Source organism: Felis catus, chromosome C1 (assembly GCF_018350175.1).
Source record: "Felis catus isolate Fca126 chromosome C1, F.catus_Fca126_mat1.0, whole genome shotgun sequence".
NCBI classification, from domain to species: Eukaryota; Metazoa; Chordata; class Mammalia; order Carnivora; family Felidae; genus Felis; species Felis catus.
Genome location: NC_058375.1, coordinates 21,641,469 through 21,668,857, shown reverse-complemented (window position 1 = coordinate 21,668,857; position 27,389 = coordinate 21,641,469). Strand labels below are relative to the sequence as shown.

The 27,389-nt window shown below is 48.7% G+C and overlaps 1 protein-coding gene across 1 annotated transcript in view; it reads right to left on the bottom strand.

The window, feature by feature from the left end:
• The window catches only part of OPRD1 (opioid receptor delta 1), a 32,048-nt gene extending 7,858 nt beyond the window's left edge, over window positions 1-24,190 (bottom strand). The window contains exon 1 of the mRNA XM_003989776.5: window positions 23,768-24,190. Within this exon, the coding sequence (XP_003989825.3) occupies window positions 23,768-24,006 (239 nt within the window). The 5' untranslated portion in view covers window positions 24,007-24,190. The remainder of the gene's footprint in view (window positions 1-23,767) is intronic.
• Between the last annotated feature and the right edge of the window lie 3,199 nt (window positions 24,191-27,389).

The following is a 27,389-nucleotide window of genomic DNA, read 5'->3' as shown; positions in this document are numbered from 1 at the left end:
ATATAATCTGTTCTCTCCACCTTCAAAACATATAGGGTCTTCTCTTTATCCCTGGTATTCTGATATTTTGTAATGAGATGCCTTAGGGTGGTTGTTTTTCATTTGTATTGGTCCCTCTCATTCTGAAGATTCATATCCTTCAATATGAAATATCCTCACTTCCTATCTTTGATAATTAACTCCCTTCTGCTTTCCCTGGAATCCCTAGAAAATTGTCAGTCAGATATTGGGCCTCTTGATTGATCCTTTAATTTTCTTATCTTTCCTGTTTTCCATCTCTTTGTCTTTTTGGTACATCCTCTGGGAAATTTACTTTTCATTACCTCTCAACCTTTCTATTGACTTTTTTATTTTATTTTGGCTCTCATGTTTTATTTTCCCAGTGTCATTTCTCTTTCTTTTATTATTTCTTTTTTATATAGCATTTATAGCATCCTATTTCATGGATACAATATCTTCTCTTATCTCTCTGAGGATACTAATAATTTCTGTTTTGTATTTTCTTCTGCTCACTGCACTACTTGCTTCAAACATTTCTATTTATTTGTCTACTTTGGCCTCCCTCTTTTATCCTGGAGACTTCCTTCAAATATCTAGTGATATGTGACTAAGGTTGATCTTTGAGTAAAGCACTAAATAACTAATTGGCAGCTGTGTGTGTGTGTGTGTGTGTGTGTGTGTGTGTGTGTGTGTGCGCACATGCGCACATGTGTGCATGTGTGCATCAGTGTGGGGCTCCTGTCAACTGCTGCGCCTCACTGTAGGGGGACTAAGCAGAAACCAAGCTTTTATATTGGGAAACATCTAAATATCAATGTCAGCATGTCTCTTCTCTGGGACCTTGAGAAAAAGTCTTCTAACCTCCTGCCTGGGGAGCATACTTCTGGCTGTCAGGATTATGGTAGCAGAGCTGGAGAGGAAGTCTGTGGATCCCCCACTTTCCATTTGGTACCTCACTCTGATCCTTTCTGTGTCTGCTGGGCCCAAGTTCAGAGTTCCTCCAGCTTAACTTCAGGCAAAAACCCTTAACCTCCTGCAGAGTGGAGCATTAGTCACCTGACTGTGCAGGGTACAAGAGTTGGGGGCCTAAGGGTCTCAATGCTTCCTCTATAGATAATCCATCCCCTGCGCCTGTTTTCAGCCCTATACCTCACCCCTGCTCAGCCTGGCACTACCCTTCGAATTGCTCTGCATCATCCAAATATGTGTTGACATCTCTTCAGGAACATAAACTGAGGCACAAGAGATGAAGTGACTTGCCCACAGTCACATGACCAGTAAGGAGTAGAGCTGGTATTTAATTCATGCAGTCTAGTGCCAACATGTGGTAATGACTTTTCTATACTGCCCTTTAGTGCATGTTACCTTCCTTCCTGCCCCCCTCCCCTGCCCAGAGTTAGTGAAAAAGTCAAGGAATGTGAACTCACTACAGGTTGAGGTTTGTTCACTCTTCCAACAGGTAGATTATTGATTAATAATCAAGCATCTGGTATGTTCCAGGCACTGAATAAGGAATACAGGAGTGAGGACGACAGTCTAGTTTCTTGAAATTTATGGTCTCAGGGAGGAGACAGACATTAAACAAATTGCTGCACTGATTAATGTACAGTTACTCACTATTATGGCTCTACCATGAAGAATAAGAACAGGGTATGGTCATGGACACTACCCAGAGGGAGTGTGAGGGGGGTTTGTGGAAGGAATCTGGCTTCGATTGGAAGGTCAACAGTGGCTTCTCTGAGAATGTGTGCTATGAACTGAATTATAAGAGACACTTGAGAGCTTGCTCCTCTCTCCCTCTCCTTCCCCTGCCCTCTCTTCTTGCCAAATGAGGACACAGCAAGAAAGTGGCCACCTAGAAGCCAGAAAAAGAGCTCTCATCAGAAACTGACCATGCTGGCATCTTCATCTTCCATTTTCAGCTTCCTGAACTGTGAGAAAATAAATTTCTGTTGTTTAGGCCAACCAGTCTATGGTATTTTGTTATGGCAGTTTGAGCTGATTAAGACAAGGTGACATTTCTACCAGGTTGGAAAGAATAAGGAGTCAGCCATGTGAAGATAAGGAGGTAGGTTGTTTTAGGCAGAAAGAACAGCATGTGTAAAGGCCCTGTGGCAGCAAAAAGCTCAATGAGCTGCAGGAAAGATCAGAAATTAAGTGTGACTAAATGGCAGTAAGCCCAAGAGGAAGCAACAGAAGATGTAGCAGGAAGTCAGCAGAGGTCAAGTCATGCACAGCAGGAAGTTTGGATTTTATTCTGAGTGCAACAGGAAGCCACTGGAGATTTTAAGCAAAAGAGTGATGTGGTTTGATTTGTGCGTGTTTCTTAAAAGATCACTTCGACTACTGTGTGGAGGCTAGATGAAGGGAAGAGCAAGACTGGGTGAGAGACTGAACTTTCTAGAAAGATAAATCATTTACTGCCCCACCCCTCAAAACCCTACTGTTGGTCTCTAATTTTTTTTCCTATTTCAAAAAGCTGTAGATATGACATTAGATCCTTACCTTATGCCATATAAAAAATTAAACTCAATGGATGAAAGACTGGGCACCTGGGTGGCTCAGTTGGTTAAGCATCCAACTGTTGATTTCAGCTCAGGTCATGATCGCATGGTTCATGAATTTGGGCCCTGCATCAGGCTCTGCTCTGATAGTGCAGAGCCTGCTTGGTATTCTCCCTTTCTCTCTCTCTCTCTCTCTCTCTCTCTCTCTCTCTCTCTCTGCTGCTTCCCTGCTCATGCATGCATTCTCTCTCTCCCTCTCTAAATAAATAAATAAATTAATTAATTAATTAACTAACTAACTAAAAAAATGGATGAAAGACTTAAATGTAAGAGATAAAACTATAAAGCTCTTAGAAGAAAATATAGGAGGAAAAGCTACATGATGCTGGATTTGGCAATGATTTCTTGGATATGACACCAAAATCACAGGCAATAAAAGAAAAACAGGTAAACTGGACTGCATTCAAATTAAACAACTTGGTGCATCAAAGGATGCTATCAACAGAATGAAAAGGTCCCACACAGACTGAGAGAAAATATTTGTAAATCACATACCTGATAAGGGCTTAATATGCAACATATATAAAGAACTTCTACAACTCAATACTTAAAAAAAAAAGCAAACACCTGGTTTAAAAATTGGGCAAAAAAACTTGCAAGAAATGCAAAAACTTGCAAAAAAACAACTGGATTAAAAACTTGGGCAAAAATAGACATTTCTCTAAAGATATCAAAATGACCAATAAGCACATGAAAAGATGCCCAACATCATCAATCACCAGGAAAATGCAAATCAAAACCACAATAAGATACCACTTGATACCTATTAGGATGACTACTATTAAAAAAAAACAAACAAACAAAAACAAAACAGAGGGATGTCTGGGTGGGTCAGTCAGTTAAGAGTCCGACTTTGGCTCAGGTCAGGATCTCACAGTTTGTGAGTTCGAGCCCTGAGGCGGGCTCTCTGCTGTCAGCACAGAGACCGCTTCAGATCCTCTGGCCCTCTCTCTCTGCCCCTCCTCAAAAATAAACATTAAAAAAAAATGTCAAGTGTTGACAAGGATGTGGAAAAATTGGTACACTGTTCGTGGGAATATAAAATGGTGTAGCCACTGTGGGAAAACAGCAATAGTGATTCCTTAAAAAACCTGAAAACAGAATTGCCATATGGTCCAGCAATTCCACTTCTGGGTACATACCCAAAGCATTAAAAGAGGGTCTCCAAGAGGTATCTATATACATTCAAAGTAGCACATTCATAATAGCCAAAAGGTGGAAACAACTCAAGTATCTATTGACAAATGAATGGATAAACAAGATGTGGTCTATACATACAACAGAACATTCCTTTTTAAGGAAGAAAATTCTGACACATGCTACAACATGCATGAACCTTGAGGACACTGTACCGAGTGAAATAAGCCAGTGACAAAAGGGCAAAAACCTCTGTGACTCCACTCATAATGAGGCACTTAGAGTAGTCAGATTCATAGAGGCAGAAAGTGGTTATCAGGAGCTAGGGGAAGGGGGGGTCTTATTTAATGGGTAGGGAGTTTCAGTTTGGGAAGATGAAAAAGTTCTGGAGACGGATGGTGGAAATGGCGGCACAACAATGTGAATGTACTTAACGTACTTACAATTCGTTAAAATGGTGAATTTTATGTTACTTGTATTTGACCATAATTTAAAAAAAAGTGAATCATAAAGTGCTGTTATTGTGTCTGTTTTCTAAGTTTAAGAGTGTGGTGTGGGAATCCTTTAGAACTTGGTTCCTCAACATACTTATTACTTCACCTCTCTGAACCTGTGTCCTTGTTGGCAATTTCAGCGTAACTGGCTTTTTAGGAGCAACACATGGGAAAGTATCTAGCTTACTGGCCGGCGTGTAGACAAGAACTGACAGCCCTTGGGGTTCTTTTTCCCCTGATACTATTCTGCTTCTTTCTCATAAGGTTCCCACTGGGTCCACCTCTGGGGGTGAGGATAGTAAGCCTGGCAAACCTCTACTGACTGTAAGATGCCCTGGGAAATCCTTTGCTTTCCTTCTAAGTCAAAACCCTCCATTAGGTCATCTTGAATTACACAGCTGCTAGGGGAGTTTGCTCTCTACAAAGAAGGATAGTGATCTAGTTTCTCAGTCCTCAGTGAAGCCCCCTTTCTACGAAGCCCGGAGTGGCCGGCCACGTTCATTCCACAGCCTTAAACACATTCCATCATCTGTCGGACAAGCCCCATTGGCAGGGAAGATCATCACCACCTCAACGTGATGGAGACCGGGTGTGCTCTGTGCCTGAAGCACATTGTCCATACATGCTCCTGCGCCTCTGGAGAGCTGCACTTCTCAGCTGACAAACCCCTAGTAAGAATTTTCACCCCCGGGGAAAGCCACGCACTTGGTTAGAGCGGCTGCTATCTTAGTGCCTGGTGCTCAGAAGGTTAAAACGCTCCCTCCTCTGTGCAAGGCCTGCATGGGACGGGTCTGACAGCTTTGGGTCGGTTGTTTGTGTTCTTTAAGCAATATTCTCTGTGTGTCTTTTCCTTCATGGGCCAGGCACCATGCCAAACCAGTGACTGCATGACTTCATTTCCTTCTCACTGCAGCCCTGAGTGCTAATTCCGTCCTCACTCCACAGATGAGCTAAGATGGACGGCTCGCCCCAAGTCACGCAGCTCAAAAGTGCCAGCAATGGGATGCAGCCTTAGATCTGGTCTCTGCACTTTGCTGTTCACTGTCCCCCAGCCTCCCTGCCACCTGCACTAGCTCATCAAACAGTAGCCAGGGAGAGGGGCCCAGCCTGGAGGCCAAGACCAAGTGGAGTAAACATCTGGACGTGGGCTAGCTCCACAGAGTCCTGTTTTTCACACATTCCTGCACCCTGCTATGGTCTGGGGGTGTGGAGACAATCTGCTCACAGTCCGGGTGGGGTTGGGAGAGACAGACCCACAAACCTCAGAACAATGTCACAGGCACAATGGCGACCCATGAGGAAGAGAGCTCAATTCAGAACTAAACGTACACCTCTGGTCACAAGGGGGTGGCAACCAGCATTTACAGACAAGCACAATGTGCCGGGTCTTTCCCAGGCATGATTTTACATACTCTGTACACCTGAGTTTTGTTCCTTTTTCTTTTTTTTTTTTAATCTTTATTTTTGAGAGACAGACAGACAGATTGAGAGCAGGGGAGGGACAGAGAGAGAGACCCAGAATGTGAAGCAAGCTCCAGGCTCCAAGCTGTCAGCACTGAGCCCGACGCAGGGCTCAAACTCACGAACCTTGAGTTTATGACCTGAGCCAAAGTTGGGCACTTAACCAACTGAGCCACCCAGGTGCCCCCCTCTTTTTTTTTTTTTTTACTAGATAATAAACATTTATTGGACACAGAAGATGTGCCAGGCATGGGGAAAACATTTTCCATCATTTAGTCCTCCCAACACCCCCACAGGGTAGAAAGTATTTATTATTCTCAATTAACAGAGGGCAGTAAAGGAGCAAGGTTGCAGAGTCAGAAAGAGACTGAGTAGAGATTCAAATGGAGTGCTTTTCCCTGAAAACCCAGCACCTTCATTTTAACTTTGGTTTCAGCTTCTCTCCCATGGACCCAAAATACTCTGTGCCCCCCTCACATAGTCTTGTTGACAATTAAAATAATAAGCTCTCTAAAGGCATGGTGTTTCTCTTGCTCACCACTATGTATCTAGAACCTACAGCAGTTCCTAGTACAAATAATAATGTGCTCAAAACCCATTTGTCAATGAAATAAATGTCATTGTGTGTCTTCCACACTAGACTGGGGCAAACTTCAGGCAGGAACTGTGTCCCCTCCATGCTGTATCCCAGGTCTCAGCACAGGGCCAGGTCAGAGGAGACACAGGGTTTACTGGAGGAAGCCCAGTGGGATGGAGGAGTCCAGGTGCCTAATCCTTGAAAGGAACCAGCCACAGACTGAAGAGCTCACACTGAGCCAATTCTTCCTCCCCACCTCCTCCTCACTTCTATCCTCAACCCAGACCAACCCAGGTTCCCTGAAGGACACCTGAGCCTGACTGACCCTGTTTGCCCTGAATCTGAAGTGACTCAGATCTGCCGTGGCGAAGGAAAATGTCAGATCATTTATCCAAAGCAGCTAATTTGTTTCTAACTAAACGGAGGGGTATTTTCTCCACTTAAGACACCACAGCCCATGGGGATCAAAGTGGGGGCAAGAGACCTGAAAAGAAAAACAATTAACAGCAACAAGGTAGGAGCACCACCCTCAGTCCAATCCAACCTTGTGGCACCTGAGGGGCAAATCAAACAAAATGGCTTCAGCCTAGATCGAAACACATTTGGTTCCAAAGAGCATGGTTTGCTGGAGTATTTACAATCAATTTTGTTCCAAATGCTTTTTGAGATCTCAAAAATAATAGCTGCTCACTATAAAATGTTCAAATAATACAGAAATCATTTAATAAAGAAAATTTAAAACCACTATTAACATTACAGACCATTGTTACAGATAACTTGCAAACACTCATACCCTGTTTTATATAAATGGGATTTTGCTCTAATACTGTTACATAACCTGTTTCTTTCTCTCAAAAGTATGCTGTGACCATCTCTCTATATCCATAGATACAAATTAATGTAATTTTTGATGACGGACTGTTATTCTAACCCAGAGGTCAACAGACTTTTTCTGTAAAGGGCCAGAGGGTAAATATTTTAGGCTTTCAGGCCACATAAGATCTCTGTTGCATATTCTTGTTTTGTTTTTTTACAACCCTTTCAAAGCATAAAAACTGTTTTTAGCTCAAGGACCACAGAAAAACAGACTGCAGGCTGGGTCTAGTCTCACTTATGGACACTGAAGCTCCTGCATGAAATAATTTAATAAATTCCCTATTGAAAGATATGGACGTGGGGCGCCTGGGTGGCGCAGTCGGTTGAGCGTCCGACTTCAGCCAGGTCACGGTCTCGCGGTCCGTGAGTTCGAGCCCCGCGTCAGGCTCTGGGCTGATGGCTCAGAGCCTGGAGCCTGTTTCCGATTCTGTGTCTCCCTCTCTCTCTGCCCCTCCCCCGTTCATGCTCTGTCTCTCTCTGTCCCAAAAATAAATAAAAAACGTTGAAAAAAAATTAAAAAAAAAAGAAAGATATGGACGTTGTTTCCACTTTTTTGTTATTATAAATAATGTTATGATAAACACCTTTGTGCACTCAGATATCTGTTGGTCTCCTTGGGAAAAAGATTCCTAGAATCTCAGAGCTGGAAGGAACCTTTACAGTGACACAGGCATTCCTTCTAAGGCGCTCCAGACAAATGGCCTTGCAGTTTCTGCTTGAGTGTGCCCAGAGAGGGGGAACTCACCACCTGCAGGCACAGTCCAGCCCACTGTTGGGACGACTCACAGGGTAAGCAAGTTCTCTCTCTCTTTGTTGGAACTAAGGGCTGCCTCTTTTTCACCCAGTACTATTTTTCCCAGTTCTGCTCATGGAATCACAGAATCTAAAACTAACCCTTCTCCCTTCTGACTGTTGGAAAATAGGAGGTATTAACAGTACACATCTCAATTGTGGCTCCGTGGGTTAAGCATCTGACTTTGGCTCAGGTCATGATCTCACAGTTTGTGAGTTTGAGCCCCATGTTGGGCCCCCCTGGGGCCTGCTTCAGATTCTGCCCCCTCTCAGAGATTCTCTCCCTCTCTCTGCCCCTCCCCTGCTCGTGCCCTCTCCTGTCTCTCTCAAAAACAAATAAACATTAAAAAAATTAAAAAGAAAAACCAGTACGCACCTCATCCAGCTGTGGTGAGATCAGAGTTAATACAAGTAAGTGCTCAGTCCATGTGAGCTGTTATGGCCGGTTGGTTAGCTGCCTTCTCAGCATCACAGGGCCATACCTGGAGCCCTCAGGTACGCCCTCAGGTTACTCCTATCTGAGTAAATAGGATACCCTCCTCTTGGGTTAACGGAGGGCCAGAGATGATGCAGGTAAGCCACACGGCAGGCACACAGATGGTGCTCAGGCCTGGCCTCCTCCCATCTCTCTAAGCAAGTAAGTGAGGCCAAATCCATTTTCTGTGGGATCTAAAACCTCAAATCCATTAACGTGGACATATGCCGCAGCAAGCAGGGCTGGCCTCTGCGGACAGGTGTCCAGGTTTCTGCCTCGTGACTGGCTGCATTCTGCCCATACCCAGATGAGGTTTCCAGTGTTTCCTACCTCACCCATCACTGCTGGTGGGGCATCAGCTTAGGCTGCACCCCCTGTTACACAGGCCCCCAGGTGGGTCTCCTCAGCTCACAACTCTGTTCATCTCCTTCTCCTTCTGAACTGCTCCAGAAATTCCCTGCCCCCTGCACATCCGCACTGTGGGCCAGGGGCTCAGCAGAGATACTGTCACCACCAAGCCTTTAATAACTGTGGTGGGTGGAATGGTGGCCCCGAGAAAGACACTTCCATGTCCCAACCCTTAGGGCCTGTGAATGTACTGAATTTACTTGGAAAAGGAGTCTTTGCAGACATCATTAAGGATCTGGAGATGAGACCATCCTGGATTCTCTGGGTGGGCTATAACGCCAGTGACAGGTGTCCTTGTAAAGGTGCAGACAGAAGCAGAGGCTGGGGTGATGCAGCCACAAGGCAGGCCTGGAGCCACCAGAAGCTGGAGGAGGAGGCAAGCAAGGACTCTTCCCAAGCGCCTTGAGAGGAAGCACCGCCCTGCAGACACCTTGTGGACTCTTGGCCTCTAGAACTGTGACAGAATACATTTCTGTTGTTTTAAGTCCATGTTAATTTGTTAGGGCAGCCCTAGAAAACTAAGGGAGTAAAGGTGCAGCCCAGAGAGAAGCATGGCCTTTGGCACCAGGTACACCTAGATTTAAGCCTCAGCCCTGTCTCTAACTAACTGTACAACCTTGGGCAAGTTCTAACTTGTCCCGAGCCTCAGTCTGCTCCTCTGCGAACTGGGAATAATGATCCTTCCTCAGGAGGGTGTGGTGAGTACCAAATGAGTTCATGCTTATGATGTCCCTAGCACACTGCTTGGCACACTCATATCATAGTGGCTTCTCTTGTCCAGACAGGGGAAAAGGGCCCAGAATGATACCTACTGACCTGCCCTGGGGGTCCTGGGCTCCCTCCTGGCTCCTGTGCTGGTCTTTGGTAACCTGTCACCATTTTGGTGAGACACAGAGCCCTGTGCTGGAACTTCAGCACTGGAAGAGGCTCTGATCTATAACACTGAGTTCTAACCTCCTCTCCCACTTTACAAATTGGGAAACTGAGGCCAGGAGAGGAAAAGACAGTTACACGAGGTTACGCAGAGTGTCAATTCTCCTGACTCCCGAGAGGCCAAGTTCTTTCTTCTCTACCAAGCTGTCCTCCTAGCAGCTAACTCTCAGATGAAGGGTTCAGGTGGCTGAGGCCAAAGGGAAAGGGGCGCTCCAGTCCAAGGCTTCGGCATTCCTGATGGAGGCCTGGGCTCTTACTAGATGCCCACATTCTAAGTCCCTGTGTCCAATGATTAGCCAATGTCAGGGAGGTCCGTGGATGGAACCATCCCCCTCCCCATCATCATTTTCACCATCTCTATCACAGCAGCTACGCTGACTCAGTGCTTACACGGGCTTGACATAGTCTATAGAATTCTATCGTGACATTTACATAGATTACCTTGTTCAATTGCTCCAACAACCCTATGCAATTGCTACCATTATCATCCTTACACACAGGAGGAAAATGAGACTCGGGGAGTGTACTGGGTTGAATAGGTCCCCCCCCCCAAATTCATGTCCACCTGGAACTTCAGATGTGACATTATCTGGAAATAGGGTCTTTGCAAATGTCATTAAAATGAAGTCATACTAGATCAGCATGGGCCCTAAATCCAATGTGACTGGTGTCCCTATAAGAGGAAGCACAGAGACATACACGGAAGGAACATAGCCATGTGAAAACAGATGCAACCACTGCAGAGATGCAGCACAAGCCTAAGTGACGCCAAAGATTGCCAGCAACCACCCGAAGCTAGGTAAGGAGGAATCCTTCCCGAGAGCCTTTGGAGGGAGCATGCCATGCCTGATTTCACACTTCTGGCCTCCTGAACTGTGAAGGATACATTTCTATTGTTTTAAGCCACCCAGTTTATGGTCATTTGTTACGGCACCCCTAAGAAATGAATACAGAGGGGTTAATCGTCTTGCCAGCTGTGGCCTCAAACACAGAAGCAATCAATGTCTGTTAAAATGGCGCCACTCCCCAGTTCTCCCAACAAAGGGACTCTTTTTTCCCTCCCATCGGGAATATAGAATGTTAGCACTGAAAGGAAAGGTGGCTGGTGAGAGTATTTACTGAGCACTTACTATGTGCTGGTTGTGCTGCTAAGTAAGTGCCACAAGTGTGTTCCTATCCCACTGAATCTGCACAGGAGGTGAGCATTATCCCCATTCCACAGGTGAGGAACGTTGAGGCTCGGGGAGTGAAGAAACCCACCAGAAGTCCCACAGCTAGGAGTGGCGGATTCGGCCTTGGCTCCCACTGACTCCAGAACCCACTAGCTTAACCTCTACCCCATCTTCTTCTCCCAGTTTGTCAAGGTCAATCCCTCTGCTTTACAAATGAGAAAACCGAGGCACAGCCACAGCAGTGATCACAAAGGCTCGGCCCACTGTGGGGAATAAATAGCTTAAATAAAGCATCTGCCAGCCAGCCTGGGTCCAGTTGGGGCTCCCTGTGTTTGTAGACAAAGGGCGGTTGCTCTTCCCGCTGACAAAACAAGCCAGGCTGGGCAGCAAGGGCTGCAAGCTGTGTCCCTGCCCACCATTTAACAGGAGTGGCAAGTCGCCAGAAATTAATTAGCTGCCTCAGTTTTGGCAAAGCCCAAGGAAGGAAAGTGGTTAATTATAACAAGGCATGTCACAGGAGATGATTAAAGGCTGGAACATGGAAATAAAGGGCCCTGAGTTGAACAGGAGTTGGGGGGCAGGGAGGTCAGGTCAAGCTCAGCAATAAACAGAGCAGACACCTTGTGCAGTTCATGCTCATGGAAGCCAGGGAAGAGAAGCTCCTCTCCATCAGCCCAGCTCTGCTTCTGGCTGTTATAACGATGGCTGGACCAAGGAATGGGGCAGCCAGACACAACAGAGGCCCCAAGAAAGCAGAGTTCCTCAAGTGTGGCATGTCAGCCCATGGGTCTCTGGAAATAGGACACATCCCTCCTACAAACGCCTACGGACATGCTGCCTGAGGGTCAGACCCTAGGTTGGGGCTCCAGCTCTGAACAAAGGCTACTCCCCCTGCCCCACACCTGCTCATCTGAAGAGGGAGAGAGGAGCAGTCAAGTGTTTGGAAAAATATGTGCGGATGGGGGACACAGGACACTGTGGGAACACAGAGGAGGGGGGGGTCTGTTGGCCTGGGGGCAGCAGAGAAGGCTCCCTGGAGGAGAGATTTACTAAGCTGAGAGGCAAAGTGTTAATCTAGAGAGAAAAGAGGTCTGAGGCTCCCACACATCTTCCCTCTTGTCTTGTAGTTGGAGGATTTTTATTACAGATCCCAACTACTCCATAGAGAGAAGCTCATTAACAAAGTGTCAACTAGATATTTAGGAAACAGAGATGTCTCCTTAGGACCAGGGATTGAACTAGGAAATAGGATAGAAGATGAACGGGGCACAGTTCCCACCCTCCAGGAGCCAGCAGTGTAAAATGGAAAGCAAACACCACATTACAACTAGAAAACACTGTGTCATGACCACATGTGTCTCCCCTCATTCTATGCGACAGGCACGGACAAAGGCACTTGATTTACATCATTGCATTTCACCCTCACAACAACTGTGGTGAGCACTATCGCTGCATTTGGCAGACTAGTGGACTGAGGCTCAGAAAGGCAGAGAAATTTGCCCAAGGTCACACTGCCTTTAGGTCGTAGTACCAGGACTTAAGCCAGGTCTGTCTGATTCTATGATGATTAGTTTTATGTGTCAACTTGGCTGGACTATAGTACCCAATTATTTAATCAAAACGAATGTAGGTGCTGCTGTGAAGGTATTTTGTAGATGTGGTCAATAACTGCAATCAGCTGACTATAAGGAAATTATCCTTGGTAACGAGGTCAACCTTAAGAGCAAAACTGAGCTTTCCCAGGGGAAGAAGAAATTCTGCCTGTTGGTTGCAGCATCAGCTGTTGCCAGAGAGTTTCCAGCCGGCCACCCTATCCTACAAATTTCAGACTTGCCTTGCCAGACCCCACACTGCATAAGCCAATTGCTTGAGATAGATGCTACTGGTTCTTTTTTCTGGCAGGACTATGTCTGATACAGACCTGAAAGCCCAAACTCTAGGCTAAGGTTGATGCTGGGAGCCACACACTCTCCTCACGAGAAAAGGGAAATGACACCAGCCACCATGCAAGCGTTGTAGAGGCTGAGATTTCACAAGGTCCCCTGTATGCAGCCTTATATCATTACCAAAGCACATGCTCATTTTTGCCATAGTTGTATGTGATGGATCCTTGAATTATTCTGATTCTGAGTCCTTCCATTGCTAAGTACATGTCCCACAATTCCATGTAAAAATATTGCACACCAGGTTGTCATTCTTAGTGACCACTCTGTGGGTGATACAGGGATGGTTCAGTTTGCCTAACCTGTCCCCGGCCCCCAAGGGATATGCTTTGAGGACAAGGGGCAAGGCAGGCCCTGTGCAGAGGACTTCACATCCATTCTCTCCTTTGACCCACACATATATTCCCACTTTGTTCATGGAAAGAAACTGACCCACAGAGGAGAGGTGCTTATCTAGGAGTTCAGAGTGGACAGAACCAGGATCCAAAGTCAGATATTCCAAAAAGCCCAGGTTTTCCACCTCTAGGCCTCAGACCATGCTGTACATTACTTAGGACATATCCCTCTACCTGACACACGGAATTTCACCTGTATTTTATTTATCAACAATTTATCATTTTAATGACTCTACAACTCAGTCTACCCTGCTCCATGGCCTCTCCTAAATGCCAGCAATATACAAAAGTCATTTTCCACAGTTGGAATCAGAGGGTGTCATGAATTTGACCTTCTTCTCAGCCATTGCTTCACGGTCTCTTTGCACACGCAGGCTCTGGGAGTTATGGGGGCCTCAGTTCAAAGGCTGACTGCCATTTATTAACTGTGGCCCTGGGCAAGTGAATTATCATCTCTGAGCCTCAGTGCCCTCATCTGTCAAATGGAGAGAAACATGGTACCAACCTCATAGAGTCGGGAGCATTAAATGAGATAATATACAGGAGGCACTCAGCACAGAGGTGGCCACCTTGTCAGCATTCAAGAAAGGTCAGCAGTGCTATTTCTGGTGTGAAGCCCTGTGGAGTCAATATGCCATGCTTTGCCATTGAACCCTCTCGCATCTGGGATGACAGGACTGAGCAGGTGAGGAAAGTGTCTTAGGACTACTTGCCCCTCCCAGCAGCATAGCCCTGTGGCCATGTGCTGGCCTCCACTTCCTGCCCTGCCTCTCCCAAGGAGGAATGGAAAATCACTAGATGTGGGGCTTTCCCAGCACTCCAGGAGGATGAGTTTTTGTAACCAAGGGAAACAGATCATCTCCATCTGTACTGCAGGGGCATCTGGGCCAGGCGAAGCAGGTTTTCTCCCTCAGCTTAATCCCTGTCCCAGGTTCCCAAGAGCTGGGAAACCAGCCAGAAGACATCATTATTACCAACAACTTCCTGTTCCGGGCCAGGCCCTGAGCTAGGGCCATACATCATCTCCCTTAACCTTCACTGTTCCCTCTACCCAAAACACTTCCACCCAGGGACAGGCCTCTGCTTAGTTGTCTCCTCCTCCCCAACCTCACTAGACACAACTGCAGCCCCGCCATTCTCCCTCCCCAGTGCTGTCTTAGTTGGCTTCACTGCCTATAGCCTTGGCCTTACCCCAACTTATGTATTGTCTATCTTTTCCCCCACTAGAACGTCAGCTTCATGAAGGCAGGGACTGTGTCTTGATCGCTGTTACATGCCCAGCCCCTAGAACCATGCTCAGTAGGAGGAGGGGCTGCTGAATGTATGCTTGCCACAACCCCACGATGCACGTGATGGTCTTTCATCCCCATTTTACAGACGAGAAAACAGGCTCAGTGAGGTGAGCCCAAGGGTGGATGGCCAGCAAGAAGCAGACCTAGGTTTGAACCTCAGTCTGTCTGCCCCTGACGGATGTGGCCACCTTGCCAGGTGCTAGCTCTGCCCCAGGAATCTTGGACTTCTCTGGGCCTGTGAGATGTTGTCAGTGGCCCCCAGGCCAGGCTGCCCTGAGCAGGAACCCACTGCCCTTGCTCCTGGGTACAGCTATTTCTAGATACCCTTTGGCTCGCCCTTAGCCCAGTTAATCCCAGGTGTGGAAAGAGATGCAATAAGGGATAAGGGGTTAGGAAAGGCAAGTTCCAGTCCTGCCTTGACCACTAACTCAAGAGACACTGAACCTCTCAAGCCTCTGTTCCTTCATTTTTGTTTTTATTTTTTTAAGTATTTTTCGAATGTTTATTTTGAGAGAAAGAGAGAGAGAGAGAGAGGGGAGAGAACATGAAATGGGGAGGGACAGAGAAAGGGGGAAAGAGAATCCCAAGCAATCTTTGCACTATCAGCGCAGAGCCCAATGTGGGGCTTGATCTCACCAACCATGAGATCATGACCTGAGCCAAAATCAAGAGTCAGTTGCTTAACTGACTGAGCCACCTCGGCACCCTGTTTCCCTCATTTTTAAATCAGAGGGGCTGAACTTGACATACAGGTGGCAGAAGATAGGGTAATGGTTAAGAGTATGGGCTCTGAGATCAGAATGACCCAATTTCAATCTGACTCTGGGCCTTTGAGCAGGTTGCAGAATTTCTCTGTGCCTCAAGTTTCCTCATCTATAAATGTGGGCAACAAACTCACCTCATATGGGTCTGGGAGATTCAATTGGGATACTGTATATACATCTCTAAGCAGACTGCCTGGCACAAAATCAGTAAAGAGAATCATCATCCATGATTCAAAGCTCTAAGCCTTGGTGAAAAGGTTACCTCTGCAGGGGAGAAGGGAGTGTCGTCTCCACCTCTCCCTGTGTTGTGTTTATTAGATGGGGCTTTTTGACCTCACAGGACTTTGAAGTTTGAGTTCTTTCAATTTATCCAGACTCAGAAAGCTACAGAAGACAAGACTCTTTCTGTACACACCCGCCCTGGCCAGAGACAAAGCTGTTGATTTCTGCAGCTGCACTGGGAGCTATAAATCAATAGAACCCAACCCAGACACCCCATCCCACCCCATATCCCCCAGCTGGTAACAGGGCTGCTGCAGCCTGCATGATGGTAAATTGCTAATTTAAGCCAGGCTTTCTGCTCAAGCCCACGATTATCCCTCTTCCTGTGCATGTTATGATGTTCTGGGTAGCCAATTGGATTTAAAGGTCCCAGGACTCGGAGCTTAATGAAATCATGCCTTGCCCTTGCACAGCTTCCAGGCATCATCTGCCAGGAAGGGGAGAAGGGAAATCTGAGATCACAGCATCTCTGAATTTCAGATTTGGGAAGAGGAGCCTAAAATTACGTTTATCTTTTCTCCACCCAAATCCCCAGTGCCATGCCTCCACCCAGTGGTTTTCCAGTGTCCTCTTGCATACCTTCAGGGATGGGAAGCTCCCTACATTACACAGCAGCCCGTACCTTCTTGGAGAGCTTTGACTGTAAGAAAATTCCTTGTAAAAATAATAAGAGGTGTGCACAAATGTAAGTGTTCAAGAATGTTCACAGATGCATTGTTTAGATTGACATAATATTGGGAATAACAGAAGTCCCCCCCCCAAATAGAACACATTTATACAATGCAGCCATCAAAAAATTATGTTTTCAAATAGTGTTGATAACTTGACAACATGCTTATGATATAATGTCAAGTGAAAAGACAGCTTACAAACTACTGTATATAACATGATCACTATTCCAATACTGTGATCCTGATGTTATTAAAACACACAGACACAGAAGCAGAGAGAGAGAGAGGGACGGAGAGAGAGGGAGAGATGGGAAGGAAATACACCAAAATAACAAAGCTTTTCTCCTTTAGTGAGATTAGGGGTAATGACTGTCTCTACTTAAACTTCTCCATATTTTCTGCAATAACTACTGTGTTACCTCTACAGCAAAAGAAAATTTTTAATATTGAGCTAATAAAACTTCCCTGTAAGATCTACCCAATAATTCTAGTTCCTCTGGGTCTCAATAAATGTTGGTCAAATGAATGAGAAGCAAGCCTTTGAAATAGACACGATAGAAAATGTTCACTGAAAACTTGCCAAACGCCTAGTTCTGTACTGAAGTCCTTCACATCACGCCTCATAAACTTCTCAAAACCACCCTATGAAGGTCTAATGCTACTCCCATTTCACAGATGAGAAAACTGAGGCTCAGAGAGGTTGTGCATGTATTGCCTACGCTCACTCGCTTAGGAAACGGCACAGCTGGGCCATGATCCCAGGTCAGTCCTGCTCTGATGTCAGGGCTGTCGACTGCTGTCAGCCCACACAGAGGTCTCGGAGATTTGCAGACAGCAATCTGCCAGTTCCTCCCTTGCTCTAACTAGACGTTGCCAGCTCTCGCTCCATGTGTCTCATGGACAGTGGTGGCAGAGTGGACATGGAGTGCGTCTGGAGTCAGAAAGGCCTGGGTTTGCACCTTTCGGGCTGTGAGAGCCACCTGCTCCCTCTGAGTCTCCTGGGCCTCATGTGTAAATAAGAATCTACAGCCCCCATTGCAGGGCCGCAGAAACCTCTGGCACATAGCAGGGCTCAGGAGAGGCTTCTTGGTGCCCTTGGTGACTCTGGGCCCACCCCTGTGGATCTGTGAGTTACATGCTCCCCAGGGAACAAACCCGAGAGCTGGAAAAGTGTCAGGCTGGGGGCAAGGCCAGGAGAAGCAGTGGAACACGGGCCAGGGCAGCCGCTTGCCTTCCCCGAGGTCTCACCAGGGCTCCCCTGGCCCAGCCTCCGGCCTTCTTGACAGTCTGACAGCATTCCATTTTAGAAAGGGGACAACTGAGGCCAGGGTTTGATGACCCATTCGAGGTCCCACAGCTCTCTCCTGTCACCCTGAGCCAGCCTCTCGGGTTTCCCTGCACTGAGGCCCTCCGCCTCCATCCTGCCCCGTGCCCATCCACGCCCAGTTCATCATCCTCTTGAACACCATTCCGCACAGATCACTCTGAAGTCCTCTTCACCATGACCTGTGACTCACAGCTCCCACATTTCCCACTATGGTCCCCTTCCCGTGGAACCTGAGAACCCATCCAGCCTCAGCTCCCACTGTCCAGACCTGCAGCCTCTGGCCCCTAACACAATCATGCCAGCCTGTCTCCAGGCCTCTCCTCAGACGCACCTCATCCTCCCCACCAGAGCAACTCCCTCCAATTACCTGGGGCTGGGCCATGCTGCTCTTTGAACATTCCTCTAACACTGGGAATTGTGGAAGGCAGAGACCAGCCCGGGTGGATGCATCACTGGCTCCAGGGCCTAGCCATGCTGAGGACATCTACTTGCAGGGCATATGTTGCTTTTGTCCCTGAAGCCTCTCTGCTTTCACAGCCCCCTGAGCCCCTGATACTCAGCTCAACCACTGTGACATTCCCTGCCCTCAGCAGCTCTCCATCATCCTGCAAACCTCTCTTTGCTCTTGCTGTTGTCTCTGCCTGGAATGCTCCACCCCCACCTCTCCAAGTAGCCAACTGCCATTGCTGCTTCGCGACTCAGCACCACTCAGCACCCGCAGTACCTCCTCTGGCCAGGTCAGGGGCTTGCCCTGGACTCCCCACAGCTCCCAGAAGATTCGATTGTCCCTGGAGCTGTAACTAAGGGGCGGGGGGTGGGGGATGCTGGGGAACATGGCTGTGTTAGAAGCCAGAGGCCAGGCTGAAGCTTAAGCCGAGGGTCTGGGCCATGGGACCTAAGGCTGGATAGGCCCGGAAGGGGTCAGCATCAGCTGATGCTTGCTGTATGAGTAAATGGGCAGACGATTCAGGAAGCAGGAAAGGGCCCAATATGGAAAATGTAAATAATCAGGTCCCACAGTCATGCTCTGCCCGCCTGGAGCAGCTGCAGGGGTGCTGGTTAATCATAGCACCTGACACACACTGAGGGCCTACTATGTGCCAGCTGCTGTGCTGTGGCCTTTACATGCATGAGCTCATCTAATCATCCCCAAACTTATCCTGATCACCCCAGTTTCACAAATGCAGAAATGAGGCTCAGAGAGGGTAAGCTGTTTGTCCAAAGCCACACCACTGGGACACGGTCGGGCTGGGATGGAGACCTGGCAATACCTGATCCCCAGATGTGACCTCTACCACTGCACCATGTCACCTCAGTGGGATCTCTCCTGGCCTAGGGACCCTGGGTCCACAGACCCCAACCCAGGCAAGAGAGGGGAGGGAGACAAGAAGTTAATGGCCTCCAAAAACAAGATGGGGACTCAGAGCTCCCAATCCTGCAAAGTTGACACTTTAACACCTATCCCAGCAACCCCTGGCACCTCAGTAGTAGAAAGAGGGGACACCCAGAACCCATTCACCTGTCACAACCCTGCCCCAGTCCATGCTGTCTGGCCCACCCTCCTTTCCCCGCTCTGCGCTGCAGTTAGGATGGGCGGGAAAACATGATGCTTCACCAATATCAGCGTGTCATCTTTAGGAAAAAGGTGTTTATGAGTCAGATACTACGATCCACATTTTGCAAATGAAGAAACTGAGGTGCAGTGTGGCAATCCAATTCATTAAAGATCTTAGTAGGTGGCAGAGCCCGCACTTGATACAGGAGTCGTCAGAAGAGACAGGGGCCGAGGGCGAGACCAAGTGGCAGAAAAGCACATGGCCTAAAACAGTCACGAAGAGGCAGGCTGGGCTAGTTACATGCAGCGGGCAGGGTGGGAGAGGTAGGGATGGTCAAAGACACACAGCAGGGTCCAAACCCCCTGAAACCAGGATCTGGGAGAGGTGCAGGCAGGGAATCAGGGCAGGCTGTGGAACAGACAGGAGGCCATGTGGAAAAGCATCAACTCCATTCTCCTGCCTGGATTCTGGGGCCGATGAACCAGGAAGTCCTGGGTCATGCAGAGGGAGGATAGACAGGGTCACCTGTCAGAGATGGGGACCTGCTAAGCCCTTCACACTCTGCCCTACCCAGTAAGCCACCAGTGGGAACTCCTGGATTCCAGCCCTGCTCAGGACACTGACCACCCAGAAAGAGGGGCTGTTGGGAGGCTGCTCTGAGGACCCACAGGGCCACCATACTGGCTGAACTCACACTGCAGGACTAAGGGGCAATGCTCTGCCTGGGAACTAGATGTCCCCCCAAATCCTGCTCATATTCACAGAAGCCGCGGAAGCCACAGGCCATTTGTTAAGAGCACAATTCCCAGACACCCCTCTCATGTCTCTGGAAGGATGAGTGGGTTTCTCAAACGGATGTGTGATGTATGGAGAGGGCCAGAGTGTGGGGGAGGCAGGACTGGAGGGTGCTTCGTGATGTGGGATTCCGAGAGTCTTTTTTCTCAGCCCCTCTTCCATGTCAAGCTTCTCATCAGGGGCTCCTCTCTTTCTTCTTTTTTTTTTAATGTTTTATTTTTTGAGAGAGAGAGAGAGAGAGAGAGAGAGTAAGCGAGTGGAGTGCACGACTGGGGGAGGGGCAGAGAGAAAGGGGGACAGAGGATCCGAAGCAGACTCTGTGCTGACAGGCTGACAGAAGAGAGCCCATCTCAGGGCTCCAACTCACAAAGTGTGAGACCATGACCTGAGCCAAAGTTGGATGCTCAGCCGACTGAGCCACCCAGGAACCCCTCTGTTTCTTATTACCCCCTCCTCATCCTTCAGCTCCTCAGAGACACACATCAGGGGCTCCCAAAGCCCTTCCCCCACACCCCCCCCACACTGTCTCATCGGCTGCTACAATTACAAGTCTGTTAGATGACTAGCGGATGATTGTCATTTCTCCCACCGTGAGGGCAGGGATGGTGTACTTTCCTCACCATTGTATCTCAGCATCTAGCACAGTGTACCATAGAATTTTCTTGAATGAGTTAATTCTTTTCATTCCTTTGCATACAGACGATTCCTTTCTCAAAAGCAGTAAATGGCTCAGCTACAACACGTTAATCCTCACCACAGCCCCGGACACATTGTTCTTATTCCCACTTTACAAGGGAAGAAATGAGCTCCAGAAAGGTAAGGTCAGTAGCTCAAACACACAGCAGGTAAATGGCTTTGAACTCAGGATTCCAACTTAGATATGTCTGGCTTCAGAGCCCCACCTCTGCCACTGTACCAACCCGCTCTCCCACCCTAAGGGTTTCCCTTTGGAAACCTACCCCTGCCCTCAACTGCTGGAGCTCAGCACTGGCACGCAGAATCCATTCCTTCAACCATTCATTCATTCAACCAATCAGCTAACTCACTTTTTGGTTGTGCCAAGCCCTGCATGGGGTGCCAGGAAACCAGACAGATCAGGGGCTCTCTTCAGCCTGGGCTCCCTTCTCTCCACTGCTCTTAGGACTTTGCTAGCAGAAGCAGAGCCCCTGGCAGCTGCCCCACCGTTAGTCTCTCCATCAGTGGGGGAAGAACTAAGTGCCAGCCCCATCATCACCCCTCCCTCCAAGGACAGCACCCTAAACTACACAGGCCAAAGAATGTGTAGGATCACAATCTTTTTGTCTCCATTGTTCTCTGATGATTCTAGGACAAGAGGAGGAACAGAATTCTGCCCCCTTCTTCCGTGAAATTCTTTGACTGTCCTCTACCCCAGACAGCTCTGGAAAAAGTTCTAGACTTGGAGTCACAAGACCAGGGTTTTCGCTCCAGGTCTGGAGCTAGCTGTAGGACCTTAAGTCATCCTGTGTCTCTCTGAACCACAGATTCCACATCTGTAAAATGGAGGCATCATATTGAGGATCTGATGCTTATCCCACAGGCTTATAGGTGAGGATTAAATCGTTCAGACCCAGAGACAGCTATCACGTAGATGATTGGCCCAGGAAATGTCTTAGCAACATGGGGACCTATGGGGGCCAGCTATATGGCTTGCAAGAGGCATTCGATGATGGGATTTGGGGAAGGTTGGATGGAGCAGCCCTAGCAAGCTGAGCCCAGAGCATACGCTGAGGGGACCCTCAGAAGTGAGAGGCCTTCCCCTGGCTCACAGGTAGTGGGGGAGATGTGCTCATCGGCCCAACATCCAGAGCCCCTGGAGAAGAGGCCAGGAATGGCACTGAGCACATTGACAGGGCTCTTCCCAGACTCCAGCACCTAGAGTTCCCCAGAGAGCATACGTGCCAGGAACCTGGAACTCAGAATTTTAGCTGCCCTCAGGCCCACTTAGGACAAGTACCTCCTTCTTTAAAAGGCACTAGATTCCGAGGCATCTGGAAAATTCCTCCTCTTCATCACACAGACAGCTTCCATTTATCGGATCCAGGCACCAGGCCAGCTGCATTTTATATGTTTGCTCACTGACACTTCACAAAAACTCTGTTGAAGAAGGTTCTATTATTACCCCATTCAAAAATGAAGAAACTGAGGCTCAAAGCGGTTAAGTAATTTCCCCAAGTCACAGGGCCATTTCGTGGCAGAGCTGGGATTAATACTCAGGTTGGCCCCACTCTAAAGCCTGTACTACCTCCAAAGACAAGGTGAGGAGAATGATGAACAAAAATGCACAGCAAAGATCAATCCTGCTGTGCTTGGGGGAATTTTCCCAGAGTAGCTGGTAATGAGTCATTGAAAGCACAGGAGATTCTTGTGCCCTCCACTCTTCCTGGGGGAGCAAAGATTCCCCCAGAGATAATTGATGCCAAAGCTCCTTCAACACCCACACACCCATCGATGCTCCAACGCACGTGGCCCTCCCCTGCAGAGACCCCATACTCTGCAATTCAGACTCCAGAGATCGGGTCTCCATTCTTCAGACAGGGAAAATGAGACAGATGGGGCAGATGGTGTGGGACAAGGGGACTGGGGTGCCCTCTGTGATGGGCATCAGTGACTGGACTGAGACCACAGTTCACATTCCCAACCTCTGAGTCCACAATCTGCCCTCTGCCCTGCTTGGTGGCACCACAGCCCAGAGAGGTTTAGGGCTGTGCCCTTGGTCAACCAGCATGGATGACCCATTTCCACCTAACAGTAAATACAAGGGCATCTTTGTTGTTATAAGGATAGGAGGTTCCTTCCTATCCTTTTTTGCCCATGTCTGAAATAGCAGAACTGGGTCAGGAGGCTGCTGCTTCCAGGCAAGCCGATGATGTTTTAGATTCTCTGAGAAAGTCCCAGCACGCTACATAGACACCAAGAAGAGAACTTCTCTTCCGGAGGCAAAAGCTCAGCTCCACTCCCACCCAAATAAAACACCGTTGCCTCTAGCAGAAAGAAAAGCCTGTTAGAGAAGAGGAGAGAATGAAACAGGGCATTTGTGAGGAGCTGAAGCCTCGCTGAATCGCATCCAGACCTGGAGACCAGATGGCCACTGAGGAGGGAAGCAGATTACTGCCTGGCTGGCCCACAGCTGCTGCCCCCTGCACCCAGGAACCACAGGCCCTCCATCAGCAAATGCACACACAGGGGAACAAACACAAAGATCCGAAGCCACTCCGGATGCTCTCCTCCCCCTTGGGTTTCAAAGATTTGACAAGAAACAACACAGTCACGGGCTCATATAGAGAGAATCACCAACTGACAGTGTGGGACAAGCACACACCAACACAGGAACCCCAAGAGACGGGCATCAATGGGATTTGGTAAGTGCCCCCACTGAATGGTGCAGATACACAAGCACTCCCCTGTCCCCCGACCAGCACAGACAGCTGTCTCCCCAGAAGCCCGCCCCCAGGACGTTTTTAGAGGTCCAAACATTCAATACATTTGTACCGTCACAAACACAGAATCACCCACTCATATACTGACAGACCACTAACTGTCGCCAAACTATCCCACATAGCCTAATGCAGAAGCAAGGGGGGCGAGGGCGCGAACAAATGATCAAATGTTATTTAGACACACACACACACACACACACACACACACACACACTCACTCACTCACTCACTCTCGGTGTCCGTCTCTCAATGGAAGAGGTCTCCTAACTGGCCCCCGGGCTCCCCCTGCAGGAAGTGCGGGGGCGGGGGGCCCGGGGAGCCCCGGGCCCGAGGTCAGGGGGGCCGGTCCCCGGTCCCCACCGTCACCCTGGGGTGCCAGCCCGCAGTGGACTCACCGGACGATGCCAAACATGACAAGAACGTTGCCCAGAAGCCCCACGGCACACACGGCCGAGTAGAGCGCTGTGATGGCGATAGCCAGGGCGAGGGACGAGGCGCTCCGGGCGCCCGGCGGCCCCGACGCATTGGCGCCGGCGCTGGTGAAGGCGCTGGGGAAGGCGCTGGGGAAGGCGTCTGAAGAGTTGGCTAGGAGCGGGGGCTGCAGCTCGGCGTCCGCAGAGGGGGACGGCTCCATGGCGGCCGGTGCCGCGTCCCTCCCCGCCGTGCGCCCTGGGCGCAGAACCCCGGTGCGAGGGACGCGCCGAGGGCCAAGGCCGGGGCCCCGACGCCGCGGGCTGCAGCGCCCGGGCCGCCGGGCTGGCCCCGCGCCCCCTCCGTGCGCCTGGCTTCCCGTCCGCCTGCCCCCGGCGCCGGCCCGCTCTCCTCGCCCGGAGCGCTCTGAGCGGGAGCCGCTGCGGGCTCCTTGGACGCGCCCGCCGCGCGCACCACGTGGCCCGGAGGCGGCCGCCAGACTGCGCCCGCGACCGGGGGCGGGCGCTGCACCACCGGTTTAGAGCTGGGCCGGGGAAGCTTCCCACTCCTCCCTAGGGATGCTCCGCGGGTTCGGGTGCACCCCTACCCTGGACGGGGTCACCTCCTCACCCTTTGCCGCTTTGGAGTCAGAAGGACCTGGATGTGAATCCCACCTCCGTACACTAGCGAAAAGTGACCTTGAGCTAGTCACTTAAGCTCTCTCAACCTCATTTTCCTCGTCTGTGTTGTGGTGGAGATTGAGAGGACTGGAGTAATGAGTGCCAGGCACAGAGTAAGTGTTTCATAAACAACATTATTAGCCATGATATTCTTGCACCCCATTCATTTGTTCAACAGTTATTTTGGGGTTCCGAATATAAGAACCGGGTGCTATTGGGGATCTATCCATTAGAGCACAAAAACAGATGTGAAGCCTACCTCCTAGGGTTTACAGCTCATTGGCGAATCAATCCTAAGATTATACTACTGAAGACAAAGTGAAGCAAAGCAAGACATTCCTGTGGCAGGACCAGCAAAACCCACAGGTAAGCACAGTTTCCCTGAGGAAATGACAACTCAAGTGAGATGTGAAGTTTGGGAAGAAACTAACTTAGGGAAGAAACAAGTAAAGGGAATTCCAGACAAAGGGACCACACGTACAAAGGCCCTGTGGTCAGAGGAACTAAAAGGAGGCCAGGAAGCAGAGAAGGCACAGAGCAAGTGTGTGGAGAATGGGATGTTGCAGTAGGCAGGGTCTCAAAGACTACCTTAAGGATCACTCTGGCTGCTGTAGGAGCACAGGGAAGGGGGAGCACTTCCTATACCCTTGCCCTAACCTGACCAGCCCAGACCCAGAGCCATCCTCCTTATTGGGGCTCCTGTCCTTCCCAGAACATTCTCTCTACCAACCATTACTGTGTTCCAGGCACTGTGATAAGCACTTTATCTATGCATCAACACTTTCGAGTAGATTCTATTACTAGGGTGCCCATTTTACAGATGAGAAGTCTAGGCTCAGTACTAAATTATCCCATAGGGCAATTATTTCTATCTGAGCTTGTTTCCTCCTTGGGAAGACCAGGCCTGATCAATTCCCACACCCAGTAGAGGGCTGGGGTCACAGTGGGTGCTCAGGAAATGCTGGTTGGATGAATAAGAGTCTGAAGGGGGAATGGAATGGGCTAGTGTTGAGGTTCCTAAGCTCTAGGCTCTAGGGAGATGCTCTTGGCTTTGTAAGTGGCTGGGCAAGGACCCCTCACTCATACCACTCTCCAACCTGAGTCATCCATTTATGTGCAAGGCTCTTACCTTTTCCCAGAAAGAGCAAAGCCGAAATTCCCAAGTTCACCCTCCTCTTCATTCTCTTTGCCTCTCCCAGCTGCTGTCCAACCCCCTCTACCAGCTACAGCAGACTCCTATCCAAGGTTTTCCCACTCAACCATCTAAGGACTCATCAACTAAGCAAAAATTTTAAGGTTACTTTATTTTTTTTTTAAGTAAACTCTACACCCAACGTGGGGCTTAAACTTATGACCCCAAGATCAAGAGTCACATACCCTACCAAGTGAGCCAGGCAAGCACCCCTAGATAGGCAATTTTTGCTCTGTAGTCACAAGGGCTGCCAAAACTCTCCCTTGTCCCAAAGGGCCTGGTACTCTGGTGGCAAGGGAGAGAAACTGGGATAGAAGGAGGAGGGCTACTTTAAAAAAAAATGTAATATTTAAGCTGAAACTTGAAGGATGAATAGCATTTAGCCTGGAGAATTGGCTGAGCCTTGCAAGTAGAAGAAATAGAGTGTGTAAAGGTCCTGAGGTAGGAAAAAATTTGGCTTGTTGGAGAAATAGGGACTGGGGCAGAACTCTAATAATGTTTATTTTTGAGAGAGAGAGAGAGAGAGAGAGAGAGAGAGAGAGAGAGAGATAGGGTGTAAGTGGGGGAGGAGCAGAGAGAGAGAGGGAGACACAGAATCCAAAGCAGGCTCTAGGTTCTGAGCTGTCAGCACAGAGCCTGATGAGGGGCTCAGACTCACAGACTGTGAGATCATGACCTGAGCTGAAGTTGGACGCTTAACCGACTGAGCCGCCTTAAATAGTACTTCTTCCATGAAACCTTCACTGACTGTTACCCCCAACTAGAGCAGGTGCCCTTGTTATTTGTTCCCATGGCATCATGGGCCTCTTCTTTACAGAAGTTCCCACATATTTATTTGTGTAATCATTGGATTTTTGTGCATCACCTTTACAATAGGTCTTGTGAACTTCTGTACCCCTGCCTTAGTACAGTCCCTGGTGCTCAATGAGTAATTAAAGTAGGAAATTCAATTCCAACTTTGGCGAACTCCCATTTTGATGAGGAAGAAAGATATAGCATAACATAGGAGTTAGGAATCCTTTTAAGCAACTAAAACGTGTTGCATAAATTCTGCAACTACATCTTATTTGGATAATACTAGTTTCCAGTTCCATCCCTCCTCTCATTGGCTGGCTAGCACCAAGCAAGTCTATCTAACTCCTTAGCATTGCGTTTGGGGCCCTCCCAAGTCTGATCCCAACCAGGGCTTATCGCTGCCCTCTTCTGACTCCTTCCCTATACTGGGCTGAAGGGAATTTTTTTTTTAATTTTTTTTTCAACGTTTATTTATTTTTGGGACAGAGAGAGACAGAGCATGAATGGGGGAGGGGCAGAGAGAGAGAGAGACACAGAATCGGAAACAGGCTCCAGGCTCTGAGCCATCAGCCCAGAGCCCGACGCGGGGCTCGAACTCACGGACTGCGAGATCGTAACCTGGCTGAAGTCGGACGCTTAACCGACTGCGCCACCCAGGCGCCCCTGAAGGGAATTTTTAAAAACTGCATTCCACAATGTTTTTTGAGTTCCTCCTGGGTACAGAAATGCTATGGTGCCACGGCTATGGTGGAGGCAAAAGACAGAAAAATAATCCCCTTAACTTCTCTGAGCCTTAGTTTTCTCATCGATAAAGCGAAGAGGTGCAGAATTGGGATGAGGATTTGGTGAAACAGCAGATGCTCTGCCAACCAAGAAAGGCTACGTGAGCATAAGACCATTGCTGTCTTAAAGGAGCTCACAATCAAGAAGCCAGGAAAG